The sequence below is a fragment of the Megascapheus bottae genome, chromosome 13, assembly GCF_031878675.1.
Source record: "Megascapheus bottae isolate mThoBot1 chromosome 13, mThoBot2.hap1, whole genome shotgun sequence".
NCBI lineage: Eukaryota > Metazoa > Chordata > Mammalia > Rodentia > Geomyidae > Megascapheus > Megascapheus bottae.
The window spans coordinates 16,978,693-16,992,558 of record NC_143521.1 but is presented as its reverse complement, the minus strand read 5'-3'; the positions used below and the strand labels follow the sequence as shown (position 1 = coordinate 16,992,558).

At 42.9% G+C, this 13,866-nt stretch overlaps 1 protein-coding gene across 1 annotated transcript in view; it reads right to left on the bottom strand.

Moving 5' to 3' along the window:
* Scarb2 (scavenger receptor class B member 2) overlaps nt 1-13,866 on the bottom strand; it is a 60,795-nt gene that overhangs the window by 29,731 nt on the left and 17,198 nt on the right. The window contains exon 2 of the mRNA XM_090343402.1: nt 3,585-3,742. Within this exon, the coding sequence (XP_090199528.1) occupies nt 3,585-3,742 (158 nt within the window). The remainder of the gene's footprint in view (nt 1-3,584; nt 3,743-13,866) is intronic.

Here is a 13,866-nt window from a genome sequence, read left to right as displayed (position 1 = left end):
TTCTAATATATTAATACAAAGTGCATGACTCCAATATCGAACATCCTACAGTTAAAGAGAGGTGGGAAGGAGGAAAGAAGACTGTGGTTGAGATCTAGTAATAAATAAATAAACACAGAAGTCAAGATGATCAAATTATAGTATATCCTACCACCAATACTGCAGCCAAATGTACAAAACATAAAAAATTAAAAAAAACACCAATGGAATTCTACATAGCCAACAAGCCAACAGACAAGATAAAGTAATGGCATTCGCAGGGAAGTGGATGAATCTAGAGCGAATCATGTTGAGTGAGACAAGTCAAGACCTAAGGAACAAAAGACGCATGGTATCCTTAACATGTGGCTATTAAATCCAAAGACTACAAGAGCAAGGACTCAATATCTGCATACCCAATGCTATGGACATGGTAATGGAAATATAAACGTAACTATATAGACATAAAAACCTATGACTCTATAGACATAATGTTTTATTTCATAAATTAATATATTTCTATAACATACAAACCCTTAGTCTAATTTTGATTAAGTTCTAAATACTAAGTTCCAGTGATTGTAAATAGAGATTCCCTCCTTGAACACTTGTTTGTTAAACTTGTCATTTAAAATATGATGTAAAAATCAACGTTAATAAATTCTTTAATAAAAAAAAAAACACACTTCCAAACAACTCAGGAGGAAGATGACGGCTGGACTCAAAGGCAGAGCAGACGTAATTCACTGTGCATTCCATGTCCACGGTGGCTTGTAGCATGTGGAGTTTTCTTTTTTACAAAAGAAAAGTTTAGATTAAGAATTGTAAAACTATAGGATCCAGCTTAAAAGTGGCTCACTCTGTATTATGATACCAATTTGTGCGTGCCTGTGTGTGTACACAGGGTCCTAGGGCTTGAAATCAGGACTGCACGCTGTTCCTTAGCTTGCTTTCTTTCGGTGGTGGCCCTGAGGTTTCAATTTAGGTGCTGTTCCCCAGCATTTTATTTTTTTATTTTTTTGCTGAAGGCTGGTACTCTCCCATTTGAGCCATAGCTCTTTTGGCTTTTGCTGTTTAATTAGACACTGACTTTCCTTCCTGAGTGGCCAGCTTTTTAAAAAATTATTTTATTTTGTTTTATTGCCCAGGCTGCCTTCAAACTCCTGGAGTCAAGTCATCTCCCTGCCTCACTGGGCAGTATCACCATGCCCTGCTTAGAATCCATACCTTTCTCTCATTTTTTGCAGAGGACCAGGATAATGACCACAGACCAAGAGACCCAGAAAGGAAATTCCATGCAGGCTGTTTTGGTTGGGGTGGGGGAGCAGTCATTTTTACAAAGCAGCAGAGATCTCTCTGTCTCATCATAAGCAATTGCCTTAAAACAAGCCTCGGGCACAAAACTGTTCTAGAACAGACATTTATCTACAGAAGGTGTGAGGCATCGAAAGCTGTCTTTAAATGAAGTTTCAGCCCATCACAGTGGCAAGCACGTGGAAGACCAGCACCTTGGGAGGCCAGGGCAGAAGTATTGTTTGATCCCAGGAGTTCAAAGCTGCCTGGGCAATATAGTAAGACCTCTTTAAATAGATACATACAGCTGGATGCGGTGGCTCATGCTTGTAATCCTAGCTACTCAGGAGGCTGAGATCTGAGGATCAAGGTTCAAAGCCAGCCCAGGGACAAAAAGGCCCTGAGACTCTTACCCCCAGTTAACCTCTAGAGAACAGGAAGTGGGGCTTGGCTCAAGGGTAGGGAGCATACAAACACCCAGACACACACACAGGGTAATAGTATACACTTAGTTATCGTAAGTTGTGTGTTTGGTAATAGTCTGAGCACTTTCTAATTACTGACTCATTAGCTCATTTAATCTTTGTGGCAATCCTATTTTTAATCCTCATTTTAGAGGTAAGGAAGTTGAGGTACAGCAAGTCATAAGTTGCACAAGCAGGATTCAAAGCAGGCCATGAGGATCCAGAGTCAGATGAGCACCAAGGCAAGTGTATCTCTGAATTCCTAGCACCAAGAACAATGTTGATTCATAAGCAATGAATCAGCCACCAATCATTCAGGAAAGTTTTGATTACAACAGACTTACAGACAGTTTGACTACTTCGCAGTCCCGAAGAAGAAAGGATAGACTATTTGCTTCTTCTGCTGACGTAGCCTTTTTTTTTTAACACGGCAAGAAGAGACTATTGGGAAGTACAGCTATGGTGTTAGAGCCTCAGCCTGGAGCAAAAAAAAGGACACCTCTGGGGGTCAGTGTTGGGAAGAAGGGGGCAGGGGGAAAAGGGGAAATGCTTTGACCATGGATTCCTAAGCAATTCCTCTGTTCATCTTTTACAATGCTACTGGGTGCAGGTGGCTCATTCCTGTAATCCTAGCTACCCAAGAGACTGAGATTTGAGAAAATCATGGTTCAAAGGCAACCTGGGTAGGAATGTCTGTAAGATTCTTTTTTTATTTTTTGGCCAGTCTTGGGCCTTGAACTCAGGGCCTGGGCACTGTCCTGGAGCTTTCTCAAGGCTAGAGCTCTACCACTTGAGCCACAGGACCATTTCTGGCTTTTTCTATGTCTGTGGTACCAAGGAATCAAACCCGGGTCTTCGTGCTGCTAGGCAAGCACTCTACCACTAGGTTGGCCCTGTAATACTCTTTTTTTTTTTTTTTTGGTGGGTAATGGGCCTTGTACTCAGCCTGGGCTCTGTCCCTGAGCTCTTCAGCTCAAGGCTACCACCCTACCCTTGAGCCAAGCCCCACTTCCCGTTTTCTAGAGGTCAATTGGAGATAAGAGTCTCAGGTCCTTTTGTGCCCAGGCTGGCTTTGAACCTTGATCCTCAGATCTCAGCCTCCAGAGTAGTTAGGATTATAGGCGTGAGCCACCTGCCAGGCAAGAAAGTCTGTAAGTCTCTTATCTCTAATAAACCAGCAAAAAGCTGGAAGTAGAAGTGTAACTCAAGTAGAAGAGCCTTGAGCAAAAAAGCAAGGCACAGTGGTTAGGCCCTGAGTTCAAGCCTCATTATGATCACAAAAAGAGAGAGGAAAAAAATAGAGCAACGACATTTCTTCTACCTCCCCAGAAAATGAAACCAATAGTCCTTGCCTAAGATTCTTAGGCCCTTATCTCCCACCCCCACATCCAAGTACTGTAACTTAATTACCTGTTGTACTTGGGAAGGATGGGGCTGAGAAAAGTATGACTAAGAAACAGAAAAGTATTTCCCAATAGTGGCTTCAAGAAAGTTGTTTCAAACTAGTTCTACAGGAAGAGCGATGGGAGGAGGTCCTAAAAGTCCCAAAGGCTCTCAAGAGGTGACCTTCAAAGGGCCCAGGGTGAAGACTGGCTCTTCACAGCTGATTAACCACATCCAGTGGACAACGGAAGCTGCCACATTTCTCAAAAGAACAGAATGAGACACAGCTAAGTCCACAAGCCACTGCCTCCCTATTGCAAAACCACAGGTAGTGTTTTAGACAGAACAAAAGTAGATGTGTGCTCTCTAGGAAGCTCGCAGGACGGGGTGATTGTTGTGGCAATCGTCAGGCCACCACAGGTCATTTTCTATTTCTAGCATGGCAAGGAAGTGGTCGGGACTCACCTGTATGTGTACGGCCCCACCTCTTCTACCTGAGGCTGCTCTCCTTGGAGGATCTCCTCTGGGTTGGTAACATTGAAGAAGTAGAACTGGGTGTACACAGGCAGAGGAGGCTTCTTCCAGGTGTCAAAGATCTCAGTACCATTCCGTAACACCATATTCTAAAGGGAAAGAAAGGGAACTTGAACTTCACATAGGAGGACACTTCCTACTCTGACCTCTTAGCTCACTTATTTACATTATTTCATAGGCAACCAAGAGATCAGGGCCATATTTTAGCACTATGGGCTGTTCTATTAGGCTGTAGGTCTTCGTGTTAAAGGAGGATGTAATAAATACTGTGTGTGGGTGAGAACTTGGTGGGGCAAAACTAGACCTTCCTGGCTTTGGTTTTATTTTTTTAATTAATTTGATTTTTGATTTTGCCAGTCCTGAGGCTTGAACTCAGGGCCTAGGCATTGTTCTTGAGCTTTCTTAAGGTTAGCACTCTACCACTTGTGCCACAATACCACTTTCAGCCTTTTCTATGTATGTGGCAACCAAGGAGTCGAACCCAGGGCTTCGTGCATGCTAGGCCAAACTCCAGGCCCCTTTAGTTTTTAAAATTTTGCTATTATAAAGGTTTACAGAGGGGCTACAGGTACATAGGTAAAGATTCCATTTCTTTTTGGACAATGTCACCTCTTCCCATGCTCTCTCTCAGTATTTCCCTCCCATCTCTACCCACAAATGCATGCACACCCATCTGTTAGTCTTGGAGCGCTGTCCCTCCACTTCAGGCTTTTTGGTGGTAAACTGGAGATAAGAATCTCAACAAATTTCCTACCCAGGCTGGCTTTGAACTATGATCTTCATATCTCAGCCTCCTAAAGTAGTTAGGATTATAGGTATGAGCCATTGGTGGCAGCCCAAGTCTAAGTTTTTAGTGAAGGTGCTTAATGCAAAACAACAGCCCCTTGTATTTTTTTGTTTGTTTGTTTTGTCAATCCTGGGTCTTCAACTTAGGCCTGAGCACTATCCTTGAGCTTTCTCAAGGCAAGCACTCTACCACTTGAGCCACAGTACCACTTCCAGCTTTTTCTATGTTTGTGACTGAGGAATCGAACCCAGGGCTTTGTGCATGCTAGGCAAGCACTCTACCACCAGACCATACTCCAAGCCCCTCTTGTGCTTTTTAATGAACACTGCTAAAACCTTGATCACAGACTTTTATCCTCCAGAACTAGGAGGCAATACACTTGTGTTGTTGAAGCCACCGTATATGTGGTATTTATTATGGTACCCCCTAGCAAAAATTGCATCACTCCCTACCAACTTCAGGCTGGCCAAGTAAGATCCAATCAACAGAAAGGAAGGTAGCACCAGCTGGAAAGCTGAGGCCTTGGAGGTATGGGAAGCTGTTGGGAGCCAGAGTGTGGAGTCAGACTGACCCATGAATCTCCATAACTCAGTAAGATAACCACACAAAGATATGAGCTGTCATGTATGGCGCCAGGCTTAGGAACTTTTGAGCTACATTGTCTGTATTGTGAGCTCCCAAACCTTATCGACTTATTGCTTTATTGCTTTATTGTTTTAGGGTCTTGTCCTTAATAACTGATCTGAGATTTACCACTTTGTACGAATATAACCCCTGGCAGTTCCCTGGTTTCAAGAAAGTATATAAGACTTGATTTGGAAATAAACAGCACTACAGTCTTAAGCTCACAGCCTTGTTGGGTTGCTGACTTAGGCTGTCGTCCTCCCGACCCCATCTGTTTGTCTCTTTTCTATTTTTTCCCAGTCTTCAGCCCCAAAGTCAGGAATCCCGGTTCGCTGCTGGTTGGCTCCGGCAGGAAACTACCATGTTCTTTCCGGGAAAACTCCCAGTTCTCCCAAGAGAAAAGCACGCCTCAGGTAGCTGGTGATGCTTCAGCCTAGGTCTTCAGTGGGACTGTGCAGAACAGCTGGGGAGTTGATTCAAAGCAGAGTGGCCAGCTCACTGTGAATTGAAGTTCAATGAAGAAGCTGCTTTTGTGCTAAAATTATGTCCCAGCTTGACCTTGGCTAACTAGAACATCATAGTGAGAGAAATGGAATATTGTGGGTTGAGAGCCATAATCTGGGGCCAGCCCTCATACCCACCAGTGTGACACTGATGCTACTGTGCAAAAGCAATGAGACCTAGGAGTGTTTGTTACTCACCATTGCAACAGAAGTCTGACAAATACATTGCTAAGTTGGGAGTTTTAAGAATCTTCAATTGATTAATGGAGAAAAATGTATATTTTGTATATTTTGATATTCTCTCTCTCCCTCCATCCTTCCTTTAGTATGGGGGTTTGAACAGGCTGCCCTCCCTCTCCCTCCCCTACTCACATTCTTTTTTTTTTTTCTTTTTGGACGTGGGGCTTGAACTCTGGGCCTGGGCGCTGTCCCTGAGCTCCTCAGCTCAAGGCTACCACTCTACCCTTTGATCCTCCGCTCAACTTCCAGATTTCTAGTGGTTAATTGGAGGTAAGAGTCTCTTGGTCTTTAGTGCCCGGGCTGGCTTTGAACCTCAATCCTCAGATCTCAGCCTCCTGAGTAGCTTGGATTACAAGCATGAGCCACTGAGCCCAGCTCCTACTCCCATTCTTGTTAAGTAGCCACACTATCACTTATGTCAAACTCCCAGTCCCAAACTTTACATTTTTATAGTAAAAATTATTGAGGGATATAAGCAAGATAAAAGTATGGAACAGAAAGTAAAGATCAGTGTATTTCTTTCTATAATGGGGTTTTGTATTTTCCAATTTTACTTAAGAAAAAATTTTATATGCAAATCAAGCAAAGAGGGGAGAGAGAAGGAAGGAAGGGAAGGAGAGGAGAGAAGGAGGAAGGAAATTAGAAAGGCCTTCAGAATGAAAAGAAAGTATTCAGAGACCCCAGAAGGGTGAACCCTTTCTCTGCTACTTCTCTCAAGCTGGATCATGAGCCGGGCGTGGTGGCTCACGCCTGTAATCCTAGCTACTCAGGAGGCTGAGATCTGAGGATCAAGGTTCAAAGCCAGCCTGGGCACAGAAGGACCTAAGACTCTTATCTCCAATTAACCTCTAGAAAAAAGGGAAGTGGGGCTTGGTTCAAGGGTAGGGTGGTAGCCTTGAGCTGAAGGGCTCAAGGACAACGCCTAGGTGGAGTTCAAGCCCCATGACCCCCCCCCAAAAAAAAAGCTGGATCTGGAACCCGCCCAATTCTACCTCTTCATACATCATTTTATTTACTTTGTTTGTGTGTGGGGGTCATGGGGCTTGAAATTTGGGCCTGGGCACTGTCCCTAAGCTTTTCAGCCAAGGCTACCACCCTACCCCTTGAACCATAGCCCCACTTCCCCTTTCCTAGTGATTAGAGATAAGAGTCTCAAGGTTTTTAGTGCCTGGGCTGGCTTTAAACCGCAATCCTCAGATCTCATCCTCCAGAGTAGCTAGGATTACAGGTGTTAGCCATCACACCCCCAGCTTTATACATCATTTTAAAATAAAATGTATTTCTCTTCTGTTATTTTGTTTCTTTTTTTACTGTTACTACAGGTCTATCTACAATTTCAGCTATAAAAGTTTCATAGTGAAGTCTCTACACTATGTATCATGCACACAGCACCTAAGGACAGTCATAGGAATTTAACCTATCTAAAATGCATACAGCAATTATGAGATCTAATGTACAAATAGTAATGCCTTGCTTTTCAGAAGATTTTTAAAGACCCATGGTTATTTAAAATGGATTTCATTAAAACAGAGATCTCGGGGAGAAGGGGGAGGGAAATGGGGACCATGTCATGAGAAAGGGTATGGATGTTTGTGAAGTAATGCACCTTCTATCTGGTGAATATAATGTAACCCTTCTATTAATTACAAAACAAAAAACAACAACAACAAACCAGAGATCTCTTCCCCTTGTTCAGAAATTTCCAGATGCCGGGTGTCAGTGGCTCATGCCTGTAATACTAGCTACCCACAAAGCTGAGATCTGAGTATGGAGGTTCAAAGCCAGCCTGAGTAGGAAAGCCTATGAGACTCTTACCTCCAATTAACCACCAAAAAACCGAAGTGGTGCTGTGGTTTAAAGTTGTAGAGTACTAGCTTTGAGCTGAAGAGCTCAGGGACAGCTCCTAAGCCCTATGTCCAACGAAAAGAAAAGAAGGAAGCAAGGGAGGGAAGAAGGGAGGGAAGGAGGTAGGGAGGGACCCATACATGACACAGGATCTGGTGAGCACAGACATCTCAAAAACTGAAGCTGTTACAAATGGACAGAAAGGAGAGGAAATTGGCAACTTCAAATGTAAAGAAAAACACGGTGTTTCAGTGTGGTGAAAAATAAGGTTCACAGCAGGCCTCTCAATACAGAAGACACTAGTTACAAAAACAACAACAAAAGAATAGAGGGCCAGGAGTGTGGCTTAGTGGTAAAGTGCTTGCCTAGCATGCACCAAGTCCTGGGTTCGATTCCTCGGTACCACATACAATGAAAAAGCTGCAAGTGATGTATGGCTCAAGTGGTAGAGTGCTAGCCTTGAGAAAGTTCAAGGAGAGTGCCTGGGTCCTGAGTTTGAGCCCCAGGACAGGCAAAAAAAAAAAAATGAATAGAGCAATAGAGCCTCTTTTCATGTTTACTTTGGGAATGAAGGTTTTTGAATGCTTTCTATTGTGCCTAGTACAACATATTTCTAAATGGAATACTAGAACACTTGCATACTCGCTTCCACCTTTGCTTGTAGATGGGAGAAGAGAAGACAAGTCAAGCTCCATATCAAATTCCTTTGGCCAGGCAGAGAAAGATTATGGGGTAGAGCTGGGGCAGAGACTGGGAAAGGACTTACATACCACAGCCTGCCACTAGCTGTGGCTCTTGTAGGCTGTTGTTATTATTATCATTTGTGTTCTCATTTGCTTGTTTAGTTAATGGGGTCAAATGTAGTCAGTGTTTACAGCTAGCCTGAAAGCCAGTCACAGTAGGAAAGTTTAACCCAGGAAATTAACCTGGCTCATTTTCATTAGCTGAGTCTCTTGGGGTTCATTATTCTAAGGTGATTTTCTTTCACAAATAAATAAGTTCCAGGCCATTCATATTCTAAAATTTTCCACACACTATAATGTGATGAATACATTGGGGTATTACAGATTGCTACATCAATGTCCTGGCAGTGTCAGGAAGAGAAATACAGCAGAGCCCAGGCAATGGGTTCAGGGGTGGCGCCTTCTGAGGGCCTGGAAAACAACGAATTTCAATAATACACCATCAGGCTCTCGTTTCTTCTGTAAGAGAAGAGGCTGTGATGTATGCTGTGGTTTTATTTCCATTTCTTCTCATTCCCTGAGGATCTATCAACAACTTTATCACCGTTTTTTTGTTTTTAATTTTATTTATGCTGGAGATGAAACCCAGGGCCTTGAGCATGCTAGGCAGTGCTCCACCAGTAAGTAAGCCATGTGCCTAGCCCAGCAATCTCACAAACCATCTTTACTTTCAAAAAGAAAAAGGAGGTGGCCTGGAGTTTGGCCCAGGGGTAGAGTGCTTGCCTAGCATTCATGAAGACCTGGGTATCATTCCTCAGTCCCACAGACATAGAAAAAGCCGGAAGTGGGGCTGTGGCTCAATGGTAGAGCTCTAGCCTTGAGCAAAAGAAGCTCAAGGATTTTAATTATGTTCTAAAATCTAAGTGCCAGTGACTGTATATAGCAATTCCCTTCTTGAATACTTGTTTGTTAAACATGTCATTTGAAATATGATGTAAAAATCAATGTTAATAAATTCTTTAATAATAAAAAAAAAAGCTCAAGGACAGTGCCCAGGCCCTGAGTTCAAGCCCTAGGATTAGCAAAAAAAAAAAAAAAAAAAGGAAAGGAATAGTTATTTTTTTCTGCTAACAATGTACTTTATTTGTTGGATACCAATGGCTCTTACCTATAATTCTATCTCTCAGGAATTTGGACCATCTTATCTTCAGAGGTATAGCTCAAGTGTATCGATTTGAGGAAAAAAGAAAAGAAAAACCAAGGGAGATTATGAGGCCCTGAGTTCAAACCCAGTATTGGCATACTATTAGAGAGTCACTGAGTTCTGTCCTAGGAGACCCACACAGCACCACTCAATCCCTACCTCCTCTGAAGCCAGCCCACCTAGATGAAATAACTCTCACTTAAAGTCCACAGAACCAGAAATATCTTTCCTGTTTGAACTCAATACAGGTAGTGTGGCACAGTGATCAGGATTGTCCAAGACAAACTAAATCTAATGGGTAAGGAAAGATGACTCGGAAGGATCATTGCCAGGGAAGAGGGGCAGATGGAGGCGAAAGAAACCTCTCATGATGGTCTCTTTATGTGTCTCAAGTGTCAGGTAAGAGCTTCTTTTACAAGGAGTCATTAACAGGGCTGGAAAAGTCAGGATGTGAAGTGAGTAGGGTAAGAGAGAGAGGGAAGGGTCAGTGATTAGAATTTGATCTCACTGAGTTGTTACAGATCACCTTCAAGTTGTGAACCCCAAGAGAATCAGCAAGCCAGGTTATATCTATTTGCATATAGTTCTTGGGCACCAAAAACCCAAAGATAAGTGGGAATGTTTCCAGAAAGAAGTAGGGAAAAACCATTTCCAGGAGTATAATCCACCTGTTCAGACATCTATAAATAATCTGACTAGAATTAGTATCTCTGACTTTGAGGAGAAAGAAAGACTTGGTAGACTTACAATGAAGAAACCAAAGGAAAAAATTACCATTAACAATTAAAAAAACAAACAAACAAAATCCTCAGGCCTCTAATCCTCCTCACTTCTCTGGTTTGAAGCAAGCCTGGGCAAGAAAGTCCCTGAGGGTAATACTCGATTCACCAGAAAAAAAAAAAAAAGGCAGAAGTAGAGCTGTGGCTCAAATAGTAGAGCACTAGCCTTGAGTGAAAAAGCTCAGGGACAGTATCCAAGCCCTGAATTCAAGCCCTAGTACCAGCTATCCCCCAATCAATCCATAAATATAAAACAGTTCTTCCCAGATTGCAAGGGTCTCACCCCAGAGCTCTCCCTGCTTTCATCCAGATCCACAGCAGTTTTAGCCCTGGCTATATCTTTGCTAAGTCAATGTCATGTCAACCAATTCTCCTAATCCTCTTCATTGCGTTCAAATTTCTTCCTCAGCAATGCTGACTTCTTTTGGTCCTTGACTGGGTCCCTTTTCCTCTACCCACATGGCAGGATGTTTGTCAAGAAACTATCAATCCCAGAGTAGATCCTAAGCTGGTGTGTGTGTGTGTGTGTGTGCGCGCGCGCGCACACACGCGTACAGGGGAGAAAAGAAATGAGAGAACAGAAGGAAGTTGTAAATACAGCTGCCAGCATTCCTAGAACAGTTTCATCTTTATATTTTCTTTGCTCCTGTCTTTCCACTCTGAAGCTTGTTGCTATCACCAACCCTGCCAGCTTCAGTTTGTTGTGTGTGCTGCTCACTAGGGGCATTAGATAGACTGTTTTTGAGTTTTAACTTTGGACCTTCAAAAAAGAATTCCTATTTGGGGGGGAGGGGTGTATCAGCCAAATAATCAAAAAAAGAAAAGAAAGGAAGGAAAGAAAGAGAAAAAGAAAGAAGTCCCACGAATGCAGTCCATGAAATCCAGGCAAGTCAAATCCATGTGTGCGATGCAGTCCTTGCTTGTCCAGCCCACCACATGGAAGAGAGTCTGCAATTATGTTCTAGTAATTACAAACTAAATGTCTCAGAGAAGAATACAAGTGACTGGGAGCTGGGAGTTTGGCCTAGTTGGTAGAGTGCTTGCCTAGAAGGCATGAAGACCCAGGTTCCATTCCTTGGTACCACGTACACACAGAAAAAGCTGAAAGGGTGCTGTGGCTCAAGTGGTAGAACACTAGCCTTGAGAAAGTTCAAGGAAAATGCCCAAGCCCTGAGTTCAAGCCCCCAGGACTGACAAAAAAAAAAAGTGACAGGGCCAGATCTGGCAGCTGAAAGCGGTTAGGAATGTTGTAGAAAACACACTCTCATTCAAAGTATGACTTGCTATTTATCTGGGCTTAACTAGATAGCTTCTATTTTCTCTAGCCATCCTGGTCAGAGGAACTATAAGATTACGAAGAAAACATGCTTAGATTCTGAAATTTCCATGGAGTCACGCTTATCTCTTGTGGAAAGGGAAAGAGAACAGCAATGTGACATCACTGTTGGGTCCGGTCCACACAAACACATGAAGAACTGAGGGAGGATTTGAACCTGGGGCTCCAAGCCCCCACCCATTCAAGTACTAAGATAATCTCAGAAAGCACTGGAACAGGTCACAAAAGAGATCCATTTTGATTTAAACTTCCAGTTGCTGTCCCACGTACTCTGGGCATTGAGGAGTTTGGCCTACAAAGGAAAGACAGACAAAAGGAAGGACTAACAAATAATAACTTCAGTCCCCAGCCTGGAGAATGTCTAGCACAGGAAGTATTCATTCCTCTAGACACAAGGAGCCAGTGTCCCCCATCAGACCCCTGTGCCAGCCAGAACCTGAACCCACAGCTTGGGAACAACTGGGCATCTCACTGAGGGTTCTGCTGTGGAGGAATGGAGGGGGGGAGGAGAAGTGGCCACCAGACAAACACTGATAATCAGCTAAATTTTCTGAATCATAGAATAAAACATCCGCACAAGGCCTCAAGTCCATTTCGCAATGTGACTTTGGATGGTGGCTTCTTAATTACAGCCAATAAAGAATGGGGGATACTGGGGAAACCAATCTTCATTCTTTGCAGTCTGTTACAAGTGAGCTTGTTTTCCTCTGGTCTTTAAACTGGTGAATCTGAACAAAATCAAAGTCAGGGGCTGGGAATGTAGCTTAGTGGTAGAATGCTCACATCGATACACAAAGCCCTAGATTCAATTCCTTAGTATCATAAAAACAGAAAAAGCCAAAAGTGGTGCTGTGGTTCAAGTGGTAGAATGCTGGCCTTGAGCAAAAGAAGCTCAAGGACAGTGCTCAGGCCCTGAGTTCAAGCCCCATGACTGGCAAAAACAAACAAACAAAACAAACCACCACCACCAACAACAACAAAAAAACCTTCTTTAATGTCTGCATATTTATCCACCCTATACAGATAAATTAATTCACTTAATCATTCTCTGACTAGTACATGTGTTATACCATAATAAATGAATGTTCTTCACATCTCTGTCCAAGTCATTGATTAGTTCCTTAGAATGGATTTTTAGGTCAAAGGAACTCATAGATCTTTAAATGTTGTCAAGTTGCTTCCAGAAAGCACGGTATTAACAATTTTGACTTAGTGTCACAAGTCTCTCAAAAGATTTTTGAAAATGTTGCTAGTTGAATAGCAAAAGGATCATCTTAGATCATTAGAAAAGTGTTTTTTCACAATGTATGAAATGAGACTGTTAAAAAATTAATAAAAGCAGAGCGCCGGTGGCTCACACCTATAATCCTAGCTATTCAGGAGGCTGAGATCTGAGGACTGCAGTTCAAAGCCAGCCCAGGCACGAATGTCCATGAGACTCTTATCTCCAATTAACTACCAGCAAAACAGAACTGGCTCTGTGGCTCACTCAAGTGGTAGAGTGATGGCCTTGAGCTGAAGAGCTCAGGGACAATGCTCAGGCCCAGAGTTCAAGTCCCAAGATTGAATACTACTACTACTACTACTACTAATAATAATAATAATATCTCCAGTTGGTATACATATTTTTATTGATGATGTGATTCCACTTATTTTCAGTTCAAAAATAGTTACCTAGTATATACAAGACTGAGGGTATAAATCCAAATCTCAGAAGAGAGAAAGCCAATTGATTAGAAAGAATCAGTCCATACCTGAGCCAGCTGAGCTGACCACAGGAGTCTCAGTGGCTGAGCAGTGATGTGACAGGTCAGACACAGGCTGACTGCTGAGAACAGACATGACAGACACATTATTTCCAACACAGCCCAACAGTGACCTTTCAGGAAGGGGACCATGCACGTCCTTGAACCAGCTGCTCTGGTCTGAGCCACTTCCAAACGATAAAAATAAACACGTAGGGATTCGCATGAGGCTTGATGGGAACCTGTAACACTTCTAGGGAAAGTCAGGACTCAAGGGCACTGCTGGCTACTCTTCAAGGTCAATAGAGAGCTACTTAGTAAACACAACTTAAGCATCCACTTAGTCAACTACATAGACAGCATTCCCCCCGGGGTAGTGCGGACCAACTTTAAGAACCTTGCCAAAGCGTTCATGGTTCTCACCAGACTGACTAACACATAACAAACACAAAATACCAGTTGGTTTG